This window comes from Bos javanicus, chromosome 19 (assembly GCF_032452875.1).
Source record: "Bos javanicus breed banteng chromosome 19, ARS-OSU_banteng_1.0, whole genome shotgun sequence".
Taxonomy (NCBI): Eukaryota; Metazoa; Chordata; class Mammalia; order Artiodactyla; family Bovidae; genus Bos; species Bos javanicus.
In genome coordinates this window covers 38403608-38424280 of record NC_083886.1, presented here as the reverse complement: position 1 = coordinate 38424280, position 20673 = coordinate 38403608, and the positions used below count along the sequence as shown (strand labels likewise).

At 40.7% G+C, this 20673-nt stretch overlaps 1 protein-coding gene across 3 annotated transcripts in view; it reads right to left on the bottom strand.

Annotated features, from left to right (window-relative positions):
• Nucleotides 1-2727: 2727 nt before the first annotated feature.
• The window catches only part of SPOP (speckle type BTB/POZ protein), an 82672-nt gene continuing 64726 nt past the window's right edge, over nucleotides 2728-20673 (bottom strand). For all 3 annotated transcript variants that reach the window (XM_061391437.1, XM_061391439.1, XM_061391438.1), the window contains 5 exons: nucleotides 13337-13514; nucleotides 9726-9781; nucleotides 9105-9227; nucleotides 5268-5410; nucleotides 2728-3997 (listed from right to left, as the gene is read on the bottom strand). In XM_061391437.1, the coding sequence (XP_061247421.1) occupies nucleotides 3853-3997; nucleotides 5268-5410; nucleotides 9105-9227; nucleotides 9726-9781; nucleotides 13337-13514 (645 nt within the window). In that variant the 3' untranslated portion in view covers nucleotides 2728-3852. The remainder of the gene's footprint in view (nucleotides 3998-5267; nucleotides 5411-9104; nucleotides 9228-9725; nucleotides 9782-13336; nucleotides 13515-20673) is intronic.

The window sequence follows — 20673 nt, the reverse complement described above, 5'->3', positions numbered from 1 at the left end:
TAAAGAGCAATCTAACAACACTCACCTGAATGCTGGATTAGTCAGCAAGCCATTAGAAATGAATCTAAATGATGTAGGGCAGAGTTCAGGGAAAAGTCATGGGATAAAGGAAACACACAGGCCCAAGCTGATTAAAAAGATAATTAGTTGTGGAAAATAAGGTTGGGTTCCAGCCAAGAATTTTTCTTTGACAATGATAACCCAAAGGATCCAATATAGTCATGTTGGGGGGATTTAGCTGCTGCTCTTTTATAGGAGTTGAACAGCCAGAACAAAGCAAGAGTCAGTTTCAAAGTGCAGCTCAACTCCCCCACCCCCCCTCCCCACCCACCCCCTGCCAGTTTGTTGTTTTGCTCATAAACATACAAGCTGTTTCCTTTCATCTGCACAGACTCATACAATATGGAGAACCCACAATAGGTTTAAGCCAGAATTGTAAATGACTGTGCAGAGTGCTGGTCAAACCAAAGATCTTTGGCCTAAGAAAGAATCTTGAGGTCCCTGGCTGGAATCTAAAAAAGAAGAGAGAGAGGAACCTTTTAAAGATCTAAATAGGCCAGCAGACAAGTAAGTGATAAGGAAAAGCAAAACATCTCTTACCTAAATTATTAAATGCCATAAAGGTGCCTGAGATGCCTAATAATCAATACAGGTTTAACCTTCGCTTAAAGAACAAGAAAAATGTTTCGTGAATGGCCAGTTAGAGGGAGCTGACAACAAGGAAGGAGGGTAGTTGGGGAATGATGCCAGATAGTATTTGGACCTGAAACTGCAACTCCAAAGGTTCTGTGAAACTATGTGCTTGAAATATTGTTTTGATAAATAAGCCATATCCTAGTGGAATTGAAATCTCCAACTGTTCCACTGGCACGGACATCTCTGCAGTGACAGCACATGCCCCAGATTGTGGAGTTAACTTGAATTAAATTTCAGATGTTGGGGAGCTAAAGGAGAGGGTGGTGGCGGTGGGAGGTTTACAAACAGCGTGCTGGGGCTCTGATGTTGTCATAACCAGATGGCTTCAACTGTATCTTTAAACAAAAACAAACACGTCCAGAAAAAATGACGACAGCATAAGCATCGAACCGCTTCACCTGTACCCAAAATCCTAACCGCTGTTTCCACAGTAAAGCCCATAGTGGAAATCCCATAAATACTGGGAAATCTCAGAAGAGACTTTTATCTTGCCAGGAGCCTGGTGCCCAAATTGCTACCCTCCTGAAGACACAGTCCCTGAAACCACAAACCCCCAATCCACAGCTTTCTGTGAATGAAGAAAAGCAAATTTGAAGCCTGGTTTGTCTTCCTGGATCCTCTGAGTAACAGGCCAGCTGAGGCACCTTTATAGAGCTTTTGCTCTTGCTATCCCCACACGAAGAAGCTTTACCTCACATTTCAGATACGGAACTTCCCCCAGTTACTACATAATCTTTTCAGGGTATCATTACAACTCTTATTCAAGTTGTGTGACCTTAGGCATGTCCCTCAGGGCTTCAATTTCTCTCATCTATAAAATGGGAAGATGCTACCTCTCACTTGTCCTACCAAACCCATCAAGTTGTTGTGAAGTTCAAATGAGATACGTTATAGGAAGGTTTGCTGAAACCTGAGCCGTGTTGAGCCAGTGCAGTTACCTGAGAGACAACGTGGGTAGAGGAGATTCTGGGAACACCTCAGCCCCCAGCTCCGTGTGCTCATCTGGAAAATGGCAGCCAGGACATGGAGAACTGGGCACTTGCTCACTCAGGTGACGCTTAGGAGGAAACCAAGAAGTGCAGAGGAGTGGTTTCTAGTGAACAAATCCTGCCTTTGATTATACTGATAATGTGAAGTGAAGTCATGTCGCTCAGTCGTGTGCGACTCTTTGCGACCCTGTGGACTGTAGCCTACCAGGCTCCTCTGTCCATGGGATTTTCCAAGCAAGAGTACTGGAGTGAGTTGCTATTTCCTTCTCCAGGGGATCTTCCCGACCCAGGGATCGAACCCAGGTTTCCTGCATTGTAGGCAGATGCTTTACCGTCTGAACCACTAGGGAAATGATATACTGATAACAGTCGTATCTATTTCATTCCAGGAGGGGCAAGATAAAATGAAAATTGGAAAGTTTGCGAAGGCTGAAGTCACTGGAGAACAATGGAAGGTGAAATGCTTTGAGTCTCCGTCTAAGGTCAAATAATACACACGTTGGCCCCATGGCTAATGATTCTCCAGTGTACCCCTCTGTCCTGTGCAACCCTGCCATATGAAAGCAGAGGGGAGCTCCAGGGCATTCCTGTGAGCTCAATGGGAATTCAGATACTAAGTTTTCTGAAAACACATCCAGTCAGTGACAGAACCAGTCAGAGGTAAGAATTTCCCTTTATTAAATCTCCATATTCATGTCCCCTTGATATTTTATAGTTAGTTAAGGGAGATTGGGAGTTAGGTCTTAAAACACGTAGGGTGCAGAAAAGCCCACTTCTATTACTTGCCTTGGCAGTAGGAGCCTGATCCCTCATTAGGATGTGGACTGTGAGATACTCAGGAAAGACAAGGGGCTGGCAGATGCTGGAAGCTCACAAAGGAAACTTGAGATTAGGGACACACAATGAATCCCTACTGCTTAGACATTTTGAGCATAACCTCTGCAAGTTAAAGGATCAAACTAGGCCTTCAAAATCCCTTAAGGAATTCAGACCCAAAAGACAAGCCAGGTGAGTGAAACAAAAGACCAGAGATACCACACAGTACAAAATAGTAATTATTTATATTTTCAAAAAGAAAAAAAAATTTAACATTTGGAAGTTCTCCCCTGCAGGAAGAGGGGTGAATTGGAAGGAACAGGACTGGCTCCTATGCAGGCGGCAAGTCAGGTACAAACAGCTGAGCAATCTTGGGCTGGGAGGTTTTTCACACACCATTAATAATAAAATTTCCTTTTCTTTTCTCTTCTTTTTGCTCTGTTATTGTTGTGTGTGTATTTGTGGTTTTTTTTTTAGAAAAAGGAGTGGGGGAGACGAAATAAAATCAGAGAAAAATGCCAAAAAACATTTTCCACAATATCTAAAAACAGAGAACCATAGTTCTTGTCAAGACAGTATGAATTCTGGATAAACTATTTTTTCCAGTTTCAACACCAATAAAGATTTTTTCCAAAAGCTACCACATCAGAACACTCATCTTCTAGATCAAATACTCTCCTTCCCCTTTCACCTCTGCTGGCCACTTTTCATCAAAGGGCAACAGGACATATTCTGTTCTTGCAAACAGTAAGTGCTAACCACAAGAGAGCTCTTCTGATAACTTGCATGGTAGTGAGGAGTTTTCACAAATATCCAAGTTTTAGCACAGCGGGATGGACTAAAATTTCTTTCAACATAAATACTACTGGAATCCACAAACTGATTTTTTGAGAAATTCTGCAAAAATCCTTTCTTCTTTCCTTTTCCCTTCTCTTAAAACTACATGTCCTTTTTAAGTTTTCTTTTTGCTCCAGGCACCTGACGATTTGTTCTGCTCAGTCAGATGCAGACAGGTTTCTCCAAAGTACCACCGCGGGGATGTCCTCAGGGCCAGCGCCTAAACTGAATCCCCACAGTATCAACCTTGGCCGGGCCAAAGGGGACACAGTGACGCAGCAACAGGGTTTTCATTAGGTAGAACAGCCCCGAGTCTTGGGCCCTTCCCTCCCCCCACCCCCATTTCCCCCAAGTTTATTTAGTGCTGTATTAAAAGTCTGGGGCCACGATGCAGTCTTTTCCCCCCACAACAGAGTAAAAGCTCCACAGATTGCGCTGTCTACCTGGTGGTCAGTGGCAGCCATGATGGCTGCTGCTTCTGGAAAATAAACGGAGTCTTACAACGGGCAGGATCTTAGGACTGCTTCAGGCGTTTGCGTGGGGGTCCCAGAAACGGGCACTGTGCTGAAGCCAGAGAGCGGTACGCCTCAGCCACCAAATGGGGATGTGACACCACCATTGACTTCCACCCGGAGGTCTCCAAGACATCCGAAGCATGGCTAGGAGAAATGTGAGAGATGGGTTACCAAAGGAGTACATGAAGGATGAACTGAACAGCCATCTAGAGAGCCCAGTTTCCCAGGGTTTGCTGTCTAGGTGTCAATGCAAGACACACTCAGACAGAACCCTTAACATGCAAGAGAATTTGCTTGTTAGACAATAGGTAGACAGGTGACCAGGTCACAGCTCTTGTCTCTTCTAAGTCTGAAAACAGAACTTTGAGCCACTATATTCTCAATTACAAAAGATGAAATGTTCTTCAGGCTTTTCTCTAAATCATCAAGGCTCTTTATATTCCTTGATGCTGATAAAGAGCAGGAGTTCTCTGGATCGGACAGCTCTGAGTTTCCATCTGGCTTTGCCATTTACTAGTCCCATAACCACAAAAAAGATCACAGCCTGAGGCTTATGTGATTATTGAAAAAGAGAGGCCAATTCCCACACTTCGTTGAATGGTTAACATCTAAAAAGCACCAAGCAAGTGTCCAGTACAGAGTGAGCACTCAGGATAAGGAACATTTTGCCTCCATTACTAACTCCTTCAAAATAGTCCTTCAGCCTTACAGAACATCTTTCCTTGTTTGAAGGCATTTTCTGTGTTAAATGATGTTTACTCATCTACCCTGCAACCTTAGACCTGTCTTACTCCAATACGGCTATTGTAGGGGATTCTCTTCTTGGGGTTTCTTCCCCAACTTTTGCCCCTCATCAGGCAAAGCAGTAGAACATATCCCACTGAGAATTACTTCCCACTGAGAAAGTAATATGGCCAGGTCACTTGTCATTTAGGAAGAAGGAACAGATGTACTGGAATGGATACTTCTTTCTCAAAACAGTATTCTACAACCTCATCTCCTAATTATGTTTTCTCTTTTCCCCATTCTGCAGTTGACCACTGGACACCCTTACTAACTCATAAAATCCACTTGTTTTCCCAGAGATCTGCTAGTCTTTTTGTAATAAGCTGGTGAGTGTGAAGTAAAGACGCTACTGCTTTGGGGGACAAAGGTTCTTTCAGACCAGCGAGTTTTCATTTTCATCAATTCTCATCCTGCAAGGTAGTAAAACACTTCACTCACCAATCAGATTAGACTGATGAAAGCAAAACCATTTTTCACACTGTCAAGCTGAAGGAAAAGATAGACACTCTCTACTTACTCCTGAAAGCTTAAAGTTACTCATCTGTTTCACTCACCAATTCAAAGTCTTTCTTTTTCATTCGCTAGCTAACCCAACTATCCTGAAAGAACTTTGAAGATGGCAACTCACTAGTTGATGAAATCCACTGCCTGAGTTTTCAACTGATCTGCGCTGTGGAGGTCAGCCAGGATGAGAATTTCTGCGGCGTTCTCCACGGAGAGATTACTGCAGAGAGCATCCTCACACATGACCTTTAAACGCTCCAAGGCGTACTGTAAAACACAAGCGTGCTGTTGTCAGAACAGGAAAGGCTCTGGGCTGATTGCTACTGAAGCAGTTTTCTTCAACCATACCATCATGTAACTGGATACCTGAATAAAACTCCACAGACCATGAAAAGGCAATTATAAAACATAACCATACGCTGAAGGCTGAGATGAAGATGGCTAAAATAACTTGCAGAGCTGCCATTCAAGTTCTAAAGTCTATTAGAAAAATAGCAATATGGGTCTATGCAATAGACCCACATCTTCAAGTTTTCCTTTACCCTGACTACGATTAAAGTCTCTCTTAAACAATCACCACCTACCTTTACAATGAGGCATTCTTCTGCTTCAAGTCAACAGGGACATTACATTTTAAATTTCTGCAATCCTTTTATTTAGAGCCAGACTAGGGTGCAGCACAGCCCTTTCTACTTAAGTACTGCCACCAGCCCAGCAGGATATCGGGCTGTGAAAGGAGCCCTGTGGTGACTTTTACCAGCATCTCTGCCTGCAGTTGTTCCTGTCAACCAAAGGCCTCCTTTTCAATAGAAAAGGATAAATGGAGCCCTATTTTATTGGGGTTGAGGTTAAGATTCTGAGGGTAGAAGAACAAAGCAACAGAGCACCTGGATTTAGTTTCAGTCTTAAAAACTTCCTATTTTTCAAATAAAGGGTATAAGTAAATGTTCTAGAAATGAAGGTCCAGGTTAATATTGGGCACATCTAATCTACTCGATTTGTTTTGATCCAACTGTACTACTTGCTCTCAAATATATCATGAACTTACACTAAGGAACTTCAGGGCAGAGGGAAGACAGGGAAAAAAGGAGGCACAAAATAAAATTGTCACTAATTAGTTCACAGGAGAATGATTTGGTCTGAGGGAATCCAGTCTCTGTACAGGTCCCATTTTGAGGGCCTCAGAACTCAATGACACAATACTCCTCTGGGCTGAATCATGACAATCAAACCAGGACAATTTTATTTTTATGAGTTCTGGGTGAGGAGGCATATCTGCTGGCACTGTGATTTCCTGCAGCAAAAAGAGAGTTTTATTGGTTTTGGTGCAGCTTTAATTTCTTACATTTGAGTAACTGGAAAACAGTTTCCATGGAAAACAGGAATGACACTAGACAAGAAAGAAATTAGGTTGCCATTTTTGTTTTAGAAGACCAGAAAAAGTTGAGTAAATATTCAGTCTTCACTCAGTGCTGCAAATAATATTCATCTTACCCTTTTTCTCAATATATTCTTTTAAAAGGACTTTTGCTGTGAATAGCTCTGATCCCTACTGCATAATTAGACAAAAGTAGCCATTTTTTTCCCTTGGGGACAGCTTTTTTTTCTTAATTATGCTTCTGAAAAACCTGCCTAATGGCAGTACTTACCCCAGAGGTTGAAATTTTGTCTCCCAGGCCTGGGCAACGTGTTTTGTTTTGTTTTTGGTCTAATTACACATGTCCCCAGGAGACTGGAAAAGCTCAGAAGAAGCTGTTTTAGTCTCTTGGGTAAATTCTAGATGTTTAGATCCTTCCGTGAAAATTTATTATTCTGTTTTCCTGAAGCTCACAAGGAGGTGTAAAGGTAAAAATGTTTTAAAATAAGCTTAGAGCAAAGATTATCTTATCTAATGCGAAATTCTGAAAGGAACTTGAAAAACAAACTCTTCAGTTACTTCTCATTCATAAACTTAAAGCACTGCTGTGATCCAACTGCTTTTCTTACACACTGCACTGAAAATACCACCCTTGGAATGTCAGTTCTGGCTGACCCCAAGCTCTCTAAACTTACAGCAGGTTCCCAGTAGGCTCTCTGGCTGAGGAGCAGGAATGAAAGCCCAGGGACACAGCTGTTTAAACCTGGCTCTGAGGATGCACAACTCTTAGTACTTCTGTCTAAAAACTGGACCTTGTGATACTATTCATCTTTATAGGAGCTGTATAATGAGAGGGCTAACTGCCTGGTATGTACAAGCACAAGTGACTGCTTCACTGAAAATCAGAGGCCAGGGAATTCCTTGGTGGCCCAGTGGCTAGGACTCCACGCTCTCAGGATGTGCCCAGTATTAACCTAGACGTTCATTTCTAAAACATTTATGTATACCCTCACCCAGAACTCTTCCTGAGGTCCTGGGTTCAAAATCTGATTGGGGAACTAAAATCCCACAAATGGAGTAGTGTGGCCAAAAAACTATTAAGAGGGCAAATGAAGCATACTCATTATAAACTCAGTTTATGAAAAGCAGCCATCCAGGCCATGTGTTCTACTTTCCCAGACCTCACAGCGAATGTTTCCTTTCTGTTTCCACTGAAAGCCAAGTTTTCTCTGGTTAGAACTGAGCTAGACTGGAAGGGTACAGGATGTTTGCAAATGCCTAATCATACTTAGGAAAATTTTGCAAGTTGATAAAACAATACAGTTATTATTCAATCCTCTCCACTGGAGGCACTGATTGGGTTTATATGCCTCATCCTCTATAAACACAGCAAAAAGATGATCAGTAAAGATAAAACCACCACTGTAAACACATTTTCCTCAGGGGTGCAAAGGGAGGAGGAAGGAGATGACTCCCCTGAGTGAATCCTGGGAAGGCTCTAGTACCTTCAGGTCAGAGACACCTGGGACCCTCAGGCAGCTGCTGCAGCAGCAGGACAGGAAAAGGAGGCACTTGCAGCAGAGAACCACCTCTCTCAGAGTCTACTGCTGGCTGGGCTCGCGCCCGTTAACACTCTCGCCTCAACTGCTCCCCAGCAGAAGAAAAGTTTCCACAGGATAAACAGCAACTGTTTCCCCCACCCAACCCCCCCATTTCCTCAGACCACAGGGCCTTGGAGGAACAGGTCACTGCTCTGTCTGGTGTATCTACACAATGAAAGTCAGTTTCCCAAACTGTGTTTTGGGGAACACTAATCCCTGGAAGTGATCCTTGAGAACAGTGATTCTGGGTTAATGAAATTGGAGAAATTTGTTCACCGTATTCTTTTTTAGAAAGCGCACAGTGCGCACTAACACAAAAAGGTTCTGAGCAATCTGGTTGTAAAACAGCAACACAAAAACCCCAGTTTGACTTAGAGTTTCATTAACCTTTCCCCCCTCAATCTTGGGAATCACCTGCCTGTTGTTTTAGTAATCACTACAATTCATTAAGGCTAAGATCTACATTATTATTTTCACACTTTAACATTTCTCAAATCAAAAATGTGTCTCACAATCAAAGTGTATGTTTATGGTAGAAGTATCTCTCTTACAATTTTGAATATGATGTATTTCAATAACTTCTTAGGGAAAAGCTGCAAATGACCAGAACACTATGTAAAAGTTATTCTTATTGACAAAGCTTAAGTAAAAGTTAATGAACTCAAGAACATTTTGTAAACTACAAAGCCAAATCATAAATCCAAATGTTAATCTGAATCTTTCAAATCACTGAGTTAAATTTGAGATGGGCAAGAGAAGACAGGTAAATCTCACTTCTTTTCCATGGTGAGGGTGACCATATAATTTACCATTAAAAGGAGGACACCTTTGAAAATAAAAAGGTGCTATCGATAACTGTTGGAACACAAGTATGAACCAGGATTGTTCTGACCAAACTAAGATAAACGCTCATCCTGCCCACAAAGCAACATAAAAGCCCAGTCATGAAGCTCAAGAGGTCACCAAAACTCCCAGTCTTGTTATTATTTTCCTATTATCCCACCTTGTCAGCAGCTGCCAGCAAATCATCCGCCATTTTGTCGAGGTTCGGAGCCTTCCCCGTGTAAATGAAGCACATCATTTCCTTAAAAACTTCAGGCTCCACATCATTGATTTCAACCCGATTCTATGCCAAAAAAATTAAAATTGAGAAACATTCCAACAGAACAAAATTCCTTAACCATCTTCATGATTTTAAGTTCTGAGGAAGAGAGGAGTTCATATCATATTAAATCTAACATCAATAGAAACTTCTCTTTGCTCTACTTGATTGTTAATAGCCTTTTCTGCCATCTTATGTACCACCTTTGGTTTCTCAAACACACAGCAAGACAACTATATCTTTGATTTTTCACGTTTCTTTTCAAAACACATGCCTAATACCTCAACTCAAGACTATTTGAATGATCTGCTTGGAACAGGGAGTCTGCTTTACCCTGAATGTTTCCAGACCACCTCTCTCTGCTTTTAGAAATTGTCTGTTCAGGGTACTGTACTCCATTTTAATCACATAAAAAAAAAAAAAAAAAAAAAAACAACAGGAAAATAAATCTGCTTCCAAATTGGGAAATAATCTGATTCTAGCCACCTAGCTAAAAAGACGTATTTCTAGCCTGTTACATACCTTTTTGCTTTCCTCCATTTCATGTTCAAACATGGCACTAAAAACTGGAGAACGAGCTGCAAAGTGAAAGGAAAACAGACACAGATATGATTATCACACCAAAATCTCTTGGTTCATCTGTTATGAAGGAGAGATCTTTTTTTTTTTTTTTTTGGGCCATGCAAAGTGGCTTGAGGGATCTTAGTTCCCCAACCAGGGACTGAACCCAGGCCCACAGCAGTGAAAGCATCAAGTCTAACCACTGGACAGCCACAGAACTCCAGGAGAAGAGACCATTTTCTTTCCTATCCCACTGCTACGAAAATGATCTTTTATATTAATTATGCCAGAACTATAAAATTCCTTTCTTTTTATATCAATGAGTGAATAATTATACATAGGGGAAAAAATAATAATACATAGAGGAAAAAAAGAATCACTCCCTTCAAAGTAATTTATTAGCTCCACTCCAACTATGATATTTCAAGGAGATTACTCAAATTACCTATGTTAGATGACAATGATATCCTCTGGGTAGATCTGGGGGTTCAAATGGAAGGTTGTTCATGGTCTAAGCAGGGTGTCCTGATACCTACGTTTTTTGTCTGGAACAGTGATACCTACTTTCTTCACTTTCAGAGTCCACATAGCAAGGAGGTCAAGAACAGGACTAAAAGGCATTCATTAGCTACATGAAGTACAGACTTATTTATGGCTGCTCCTTAAAGCCATGCATTATCAACAGAGATCACCCAAAAAGGTGAAAACCATCTCAGGTACCACAGTCATTTATGGCCCTTCAGATCTTAACAGAACAAAATCTTATTCCTTAATGTCTCTTAGTGTTTTCCTCAAGGGTGGGAATCACAAAGAAAGGTCCAGAAACAGTGTTCTAAACAGTGTGCACTGATCCCTCTAGACATCTCTGCTTTGGACACTTCCTCTTTATTAAAAGCACCAGCCCTTTAGTCTTCAGCTTCTGTATGTATTTATATAGTGCCTCACAGTACTATATATATATATACACACACACACACACACACACACACACACACACACATATATATATATATGTATGTATGTGTATATATATATAAAATACCATGCCCATTCTAGTCTAATGAACACTATGAAAAATAAGTAAAGGCAATTTCAACCATGAGAGTAGTAAAATGACTAGGAACTCAAATTTTATCATGTTGTCTAATAAATCAAGGATTTTGGTGAAAGTTGAGACGATCAATCTCTACCTAAGAGAGAAGGAACAGATGAAATATTGGAGTTTCAGCTAACAGGTACCCAGAACTTTGACCTAATTTATGCCAGAAAAGATTAATTTTAAATTTGCCATTTTCTAACCATATAAGTGGAAACAGTGTCAGACTTTATCTTTTTGGGCTCCAAAATCACTGCAGATGGTGACTGCAGCCATGAAATTAAAAGACGCTTACTCCTTGGAAGGAAAGTTATGACCAACCTGGATAGCATATTCAAAAGCAGAGACATTACTTTGCCAACAAAGGTCCATTAGTCAAGGCTATGGTTTTTCTAGTGGTCATGTATGGATGTGAGAGTTGGACTGTGAAGAAAGCTGAGCGCCGTTAAGAATTGATGCTTTTGAACTGTGGTGTTGAAGACTCTTGAGAGTCCCTTGGACTGCAAGGAGATCCAACCAGTCCATTCTGAAGGAGATCAGCCCTGGGTGTTCTTTGGAAGGAATGATGCTGAAGCTGAAACTCCAGTACTTTGGCCACCTCATGTGAAGAGTTGACTCACTGGAAAAGACTCTGATGCAGGAGGAATAGGGGATGACAGAGGATGAGATGGCTGGATGGCATCACTGACTCGATGGACTTGAGTCTGAGTGAACTCCAGGAGTTGGTGATGGACAGGGAGGCCTGGCGTGCTGCGATTGATGGGGTCGCAAAGATTCGGACATGACTGAGCGACTGAACTGAACCATATAATCTTAACCCTCTGAACCTCAGTATTTTAACTACAAAAGAATATCAATTCTCACTGTTCTTATCTCTGAAAGGTTATAGACTATATGGTACATATAAATACATCACAGAAGCTGAAGACTAAGGGTTGGTGCTTTCTGGAAGGATCCAAAGCCAAGAGATGCCTATAGGGATCAGTGGATAGACAGAAGATGATGTTAAATCACCTAGGGAGATTAAGCAGAGTGAAAAGAGAACTAAGGCAGACTCTTAGGGAATAACAATATTTAAAGGGTGGGTGAAGAGGAAGGTCACACAGAAGTAGCCAGAGAGCCAGTAAGAGAAACCAGGAGTCAAAAAATACATAAACTGAAGAGTTCCTCAAATTTAGGAACTAGCAGGTCAATATAACTTTGGAAAACTGCTTTTGTGGCATGCAGGTGAACTGAGGATAAGTGTGAAGAAAGAGTCGAGAGAGGTAATATGCTAACTCAAGAAACTTAGCTCTGGAAAATAGAGAGAGGATAACTAGAGGGAGAAGCTTGAGCATGATTTAGCCTGAGAGCAAACAGGCAACAGGATAAAGAGATGAGGAACATATCAGATAACAAGGGTGTAACCAGCAGAGTAAGGCTTCTGAGAAGGCAGCGTGTGAAACAGAACAGCAGTAGAAAGTACAGTTTGCTTTGGACACTCCTCCTCCACTGAGAATGCAGAGAAAATGCAGGTAAGGGGAGAGCCAAGAGCCAAGAGATACAGGCCTCAATTTTCTCCTGGAAGAAGTAGCAAGGTCATTTTTCAGGAGATGGAGATTAAAGGACAGTGGTAAAGGTCTGAAGCGTCTATTGTTGAGAAAAAGAAAGGGAGCTGACTAGTGAGGTCTTGGCAGTAATGTGGGGTCTGGCTGAGTGTGGAGACACTAACATAAGCGTTAATGACTTCCTTTAGCAATTCTCAGTACCATTCAGTTGAGAGGGGGCACAGTAGGATGGTTAGATTGAGCCAGACTGAGGTTTTGCCAGGTATGCATTTTAGAATGACAAGGCTGGGGGTCTTGGTAAGAAATCTGTTGCCTGAAGGTTCATGTGATTTCCTCTCACATATTTTAGCCTGAATATAAGTTTGAAAGCTATGCTTCCCTGTGAGGTAAAGGCCATCAGTCTGCTTTATCAGTTCCCTCCTGGGAGTCAGTCTTTCTGGTCTTAAAGACCAAGGGCCTATTATTAGAACAAGACCTGATCTTCCACGTCACTGGCAACATTCTCATTCTTCTACTGTTTGTATGGAAGAGACGGCTACAACCTCCAGGGCTGGGGACCTGGCTATGTGGTGGTTTAGTCCTGAGTCCAGAATCTTCTCCATTACATCCTAAGTCCCTGTCTAGGGGCTAATACTTGCTCTTAACCAGTGTTTGGACATCTCCCTCGAGGTGCAAAGGCATCTAATACACATCATCATCCATTCCTTGAAAATGGTGGTCTAAGTCCACTACAGAGAGAAAAGCGAGGTAGCACTTTTATGGAAAGTCTTTTTGGTTTTGACAACTAATGTCACCACAATATAAAAATATGTTTAGCTGAAGTTTTTCTGTACTAGTTCAAAAAGTTTAAGTTATTCAAAAGGTGATTATGCAGTCTACTATTTTTCCCTGTTTAACCAAAATGAAACTCCCCATGAATAAATACCAACCTGCTAAGATAGCTTTGTGTGCCTGGAATTCCTGGCCAGCAACACACAAACAACAGTCTGTGAACCGGGAGTTCTCCCACAGTCCTCCTAACTCATCTGCCAACCGGCACTCAGGAACCTTCACCATATTCATGGTATTCTGGCCAGAAATGTTGACGGAATCTTGCACCACACTCACCTGTGAAAGACAAGAAAACACAGTCCAAAGCTTTTGGTACCAGGAATTTTCGTCTCAGCAGGAAGAGAGATGACTTTCACCTTGCTGTTGCAGTACATTTAGAAACTAAATAAAAATTTAGTCATATTCTCTTGGTTTTTAATCAAGGATTTATCCTCTTGATCAAGTAGTTCTAAACTATCATAATCATACTATCCTACAACATCTCAGGACAATGAGGAGAGAGCCCCACAAACTTCTCTCTTCCAAATGTCTCATAAGCTCTGCCTTCCCTGCCCTGAATGTGTGTTGGTCGCTCAGTCGTGTCCTACTCTTTCCAACTCCATGGACTGTAGCCTGCCAGGCTTTCTGTTCATGGGATTCTCCAGGCGACAATACTGGAGTGGCTTGCCATTCCCTTCTCCAGGGGATCTTCCCAACCCAGGGATATTGAACCCGGGTCTCCCACATTGCAGGTGGATTCTTTACCATCTGAGCCAACAGGGAAGTACCTGGTCAAATCACCACAGGGAAAAAACAAGACAGAAACAAATGTTAAGCCTTAAATATTTACCTTGTTTTCCCTAAGCAAAAGGTTAAATACAAAGAACTCCTACAGAAACTCCCATTTAAATTAAACTCTCTAGAGAAAAGAACCTTATAAGCCTAAAAGCACTTCACTTATTTCAGTTAGGTCTAGAACATAAACATAAAATACAGCTTCTATTTTTGTTGCTGTTCAGTCGCTAAGTCGTGTCTGAGTCTTTGCGACCCCATGGACTGCAGAAAACCAGGCTCCTCTGTCCTCCACCATCTCCTCAAGTTTGCTCAAATTCATGTCCGTTGCGTCAATGATGCTATCTAACCATCTCATCCTCTGCTGCCCCCTTCTTCTTTTGCCTTCTATCTTTCCCAGTATCAGAGTCCTTTCCAGTGAGTGGGCTCTTTGCATCAGGTGGCCAAAGTATTGGTGCTTCAGCATCAGTCCTTCCAATGAATATTCAGGGTTGATTTCCTTTAGGATTGACTAGTTTGATCTCCATGAAGTCCACAGGATTCTCAAGAGTCTTCTCCATTACCACAAATCAAAAGCATCAATTTTTGGTGCTCAGCCTTTATGGTCCATCTCTTACACAGGGCATAGTAAATAACTGGTATTTCCTCACCAACGTTAGTTTAATGAACAGGATAGAGCTTGGAAGATCTTGGGTAGTGATAACTGGGTAGGTATCCCACATTATTTACACGCTTACTCAGTCATTTGTGACAATGACACATAAGGTGATTGGCTCCAGCTAGGCATGTTCTTATAGCTTTGCAACAGAATGATGACGAGTGTACAGAGAAATCCAACTGGCCACTTGGCTTCAGCACCAGCCATGTTTTAACTGTTTGGTCTAAAGAATCTAAAACCCTGCTACTTCTAGATAGGTCAATGAAATTCAGATAAATGTGTTAGAATACAAAATACAAGGATTGAGGCTTCCCTGATGGTCCAGTGGTTAAGAATCCACCTTGCAATGCAGGGAAAGTAGGTCCAATCCCTGGTCAAGGAACTAAGATCCAACATGCCACAGAGCAACCAGGCCCGCACGCCACAACTACAGAGACCATGTGCCGCGACGAAAGATCCTGTGTGTCACAACCAAGACTCCACAAAGTCAAATTAATTAGTTAAAAAAAAATCACAGGAATTTATAAACCATATAAAACATTATAAAATAAGTGTAAACTACCAAGCTGAAGATGAGACCCAACAGATCTCAGTCTTCTGACAACCCTAGCTATGCTTCCTCTCCTATATCATATTAGGTTAGAAATATTAGAAAGTAGAATTCACAAACCTTGAGAATCAGCTCCCCACTCTTGCTATTCCTATGAGTTAGATGAGAAAGACAGCTAAGGAACATCCTAAATGACTCAAATTTCTTTTAACCTTCAAGATGCAAGTCATCCTTTAAATGCAATCATAAACCCAGAGACGGTTAACGCCCCATCCAAATGACTGGTGGCCCCTTCTGCATAAGAGTGAGATGTTTACTCTCAGGTCAAGAAGTTTATTCATCTGTTTCAAACTAGCTGTTATGGTCCTGAACAATGAAGCAGCCAAGTTAATCAATTATGAATGTGCTCAGCATTAGTAGCACATTTATCAGAGCCAGAATACAATATTATTTTAACAGCCCAGGACCCAACACAAACCACCCCACAGAGATTGTCCCGTGTCAGATCTCTAATCTGGTTCAGCAACTTTCTCTTATTAACATCCTGACTTCTTTGATATAATGTTAACACCAAAAGCAGAAGCAGCCTATTTCCAGTTTTAGCTTCAAAATACTGCTGATTTAAAAAGGAACAAACAAAACACCAAGGACATGCCCAGTTAAATCCAACTTCCTCATGAGGAAAGGCAGGAATCTTATGGGATGGCCAGGGAAAGGAACGGAGAATACATATGGCACTGGGCTCCTAAGCTTGAATTAAACCAGTATGACAGGAGCCCAACGTCATCAACACTTGATGGCAGTTTACTAGACTGGGTAAAATGAACTGGCAAGAGCTAAGCTGATTTTCAAACTACGGTTACCAGTAGTCTCTGTGGTGGTTACATGTGTACTTGGTAATGCATGGGGCCCAAAGACAGTGACTCCTCTCACTGGGGTAATTCTTCTTTCTAGACACAGACAGGAACACAGCAGGAAGGAGAATGTACCTTTACTGTCTGAGCCAGACTTGTTCTGCAGATATATGGATGCCTGGAGTCTCTAGAGCTCTGAATGTCTGGCACCTCTTACCAACATTAAATACGCTTAATTAAAAATAAATTTTAAATGGCATTTACAAATGAGTCTTCAGAGCCCAAACTTTTAACTTAGAAAGGGATTGTTTTCCTCTGCAAATGATGACACTAAAATGATACCATTCTGAGAAAAACTAAAGATTTTTTTTTTAATGTTTATAAAGTTGACTATGGAGACTCATTCAGAATTGCAGCTGTGAAGATGATGTGACTGTGACATTAATGTCGTCTTAGACATGACTGCATGAACATGTCTCAGGAAGGCTCTATAACCCTCTAAATTTCAAGTTGTAAAAGGGCCTCACTTTTAAAGTCAATTCTTTTCCTTAAAAAAGAAAATTTCATGAAAGATTATGTCATTTCTTGCATATTTTGTCCAAACATAGAAAGTCAAGGTAAAAAATACTGGAAATACATTTTTAACTTTCATATAATTAAAACAATCAAAAAAATAAACAGACTGTATATAGACTGTTTATAGCAGCAGTTGACACTTTGCCAACAAAGGTCCATATAATCAAAATTACGGTTTTTCCAATAGTCACGTATGGATGTGAGAGTTGGACCATAAAGAAGGATAAGCATCAAAGAATTGATGCTTTCAAACTGTGGTGCTGGAGAAGACTCTTGAGTCCCTTGGACAGAAAGGAAACCAAACCATTCAATCCTTAAGGAAATCAACTCTGAATATTCATTGGAAGGACTGATACAATAACTCAAGCTTCAATACTTCGGCAACCTGATGCAAAGAGCCAACTCATTGGAAAAGACCCTGATGCTGGGAAAGATTGAGGGCAGGAGGAGAAACGGGTGACAGAGGATGAGATGGCTGGACGGCATCACCAACTAGACATGAGTCTGAAAAAAATCCAGGAGAGAGTGAAGGGCAGGAACGCCTGGTGTGCTGCAGTTCGTGGAGTCATAAAGAGTTGGACACAATTTAGTGACTCAACAACAACAACACAGCAGCAGCACTACTTCTAAGCAAAAGACCAGCAACGGTCTAAATGTCTGTCAGTAAGAGAAAGAATAAACAAACCGATCAGATGGTGTGTGAACACACAACAAAATGCCGCACAGCATTAAAATCAACGAACTATAGCGACATTCACAATATAAATAAATCTCAGAAATATAATGTGAAAACAGCAGGTCCTAGATGACTACATACATCCTGAGACCATCTTCATAAAAACAAGCAAACCTAAACAATATATTGTTCAGGCATATAAATAATCAACAATGGAATGATTAATTCAAAAGAGCTATTTATTATCACCGTCTGAGTAGGGAGACAACAGGTCTAAGGGATAGGGGAGAAGCATATATAGGTCGGTTCTAAGTTATTGGGAGTAATGTTGGGTTGGGTAGTAGATTTACTACATTATCATGTTTTATAACCTATGATAGTACACATTAAGTCACCATTTTTGTAGGTCAAGAACAATCAATTATTATTAACATTTTCTTTCAACTAATATATACAAATAATCCATTAATAAATAGTAAAAGAAAAAATAGACCAACATATTTAAAATTTGGCAAAAATATATATTCCCAGGCTTTGAAGAGATATTGTTTGTTAAAGAAAGAGACATTTTAATAATTAACTAGTATCTAGATATTTCATATAGTATTTAATATTTAAACTTTAATTACAACATTACAAACAGGCACTGGAATCTTCTACCTGTCAGGGGCATATACAATGAAGATGGAATACATGGATCTTTACTGCTAACAGCTACCTGTTTTCAGTACAAATAAAGAGGATCAACAGAAGTGAAGCATTTCAAGTAGATTTTCTGTGGTCTAAAGTATTAAAAAGAAAATTAAAAGTGTAAAGCTTTCATGATTCTTTCATTACCAAAGAAAACTTGGTAGAGCCCATGTTTCCTAGGGTGAATGGTGCTCAGGTCCACTTTAGTGCAGCACAGCAGACGAGAGATGGAAAGTGGAGAGCTGCTACCAATTTGCTGCACAATGTCAGGAAAAATTACCTAACCTCCCTAGGCACTGCTTCTCCCCCCAATAACATAAAATGAATCGAAGAACTAACCCGGCTCAAAGGACTGTGATAAAAGACAATTGAGGGAATGCATTAACTAAGCAGTATCAACTTGGAAAAATCACCACATTTCCTAACAGTCAGAAAGAAAGATCAGTAAGAACCGAAAGTGAACCCAGTGTGGCACATTACAAACAAGACTACCCATTCGGCATTTTTCAGTTTCATTAACGGTTATACAGTTATACTGAAATATAGCCCCAACACACAAATGTGTGATTCTCAGTCTTTCACCTTAGGAGTTCCTCTTGTGGCCTCTGGGAACAGACCAAAAGTATTCACAAAACAACTGCACTTATGACATCAGGACAGGACAGAAGTACCTGGGCCAAAAACTGGGTAAGGAATAGAACAGTGGAGTACTCATAATTTAAATCTGTATGTGGACATCAACTTCATAAAGGCCTCTAAATTGTAAGAAAATATAACTAAACCAATAATAAATAAAATATAAATATGAACAAATAAACTTTTTAATAAATATTCCATTGATAGAAGGGAGCAAAGGTCAAAGGGACAGAATTTTCACCAAAGGATGATCTAGCTCTGAAATGCACTAAGAACTTAGATGAGCTGCAGACATTTTTAAAACCCACACATCCAACACACACACCTACGCAACTGTCTTGCAACGCTGAACGCTACTAAGTCCACAGAGAGTCTTGGAACAGAAACGAGTCTCACTAGGCACAAGCCCAAGAACGAGAAGCAACACTCAGCACCTGTGGCCAACAGAGAAGTGTGAGATGAACAGATGGCACACCTGGTCCGATGGTAAGAAACCGATGGCATCAGCAGAACCCAGCCAGACGTTTCCCTGTTCAACATCTCCTCATTTCCAAAGTGTCATCTCACTTCCCTTCTAAGTCAGTAAGGCATTTCTAAACTTAACCACAGAATTTCTCCTAAGAGAATTTCATATGGGGAAGCAAAGAGAGAGCATCTCAGACTCAACCACAGGATGAGAAATTGCCAAGTGAGGGCAGGTCAACTGGTTTCCAAATCAAGAATGTCAATACAAGGGCTGAAGCAGATGGAATGGATCTGGGCGGGGTGAAGTGCTGGGGAGAGCATGTAAGAAAACACTGGACGCACTGTAGACTTAAAAATGTGGCAATAAAGGTTCTGGTACTGCCTAAGACACCAGATGCATTATTTAGAGGTGATTTCCTTCAGAGAATAGTTCAAAGATTGGCTTTCATTTCCAAAAGAAATTAGAATCCACTATTTTAAATTTTTTCTGAAATACAGGATCTCTAAGGTGGGTGAATATTCGATAGTTTGTTTATATAACATTCAATCTCACACGAAACCACCCAATTGGTCTTGCTTTCATTTCTCCACTTGGGCAATTGAGTATGATCTGTAACTACTACTTGGATTTATGTAGAATTGAAATTCCAAGATAAAAAATAACTGCAAAATTTAATAAAAAATAACTGCAACATTTTATGTATTTTTACAGACACCTACACTCTAGTATTTTCTTATTTCTTTTCACTTAGCAATTAAAAAGGAGAAAAGGTAGCTATTATGCAAACTATATTTTATGTATTCATGTAGTATTTTAATAAACTATACCTCCCAGGTTTACTAATCATCAGCAACTCTATGAAAATATTCAATGAGCTGTGACTTGGAAAAGAAGCCAGCTACTGCTGGCCAGGCCTCTTCTACAACAGGGCAAGACTCCTAAGGGACACCTTCCCCACTGCGCAGGTGGTGACATGCTATGCCTTTGGAGCTACTGTTAATGTTAAGTCGCAATGTGGGCCTATTATTTGACAGAGTACACTGTTAGTTGGGAAACTTGCCTGCACCCTCCCCATGAAAGCACAGGAGACATTCTCTTGGTGATAGTGATCAGGAATCAGGTCCTTGACCACACAATGTACAAGGAACACCAACATCCCAGCTGACTAGAGGTTTTATCTGTTTCTTACACTGTAAGCTTATTAGTATTTATAAATGCATTAATAACAGCATGAAACGACTAATTAGTATACACTCATTAAAGAAACCATTTTCCAACTCACTCTCAAGGAATTTTATTTCTAGGCTTCTCCTATAAACCTGAAAAGGCTCTTTAGGTCATTGGGAATCTTAGAAGGCTTCTCCTAAATGACTACAGATAACCCTCTTCACTAACAATGACTTAGCTTTACATAACCTGCACTCTTAAAAAAAAAAAATGGTTCTTACCTTCCTATTTCACAACTCTCTCAGCAAGACAAACCAGAGACACTCAACAACCAATAAACGTCATCTAGTTCAAAGAGCAAAAAGAAAGTGCTCTATCAAACACATGTGGA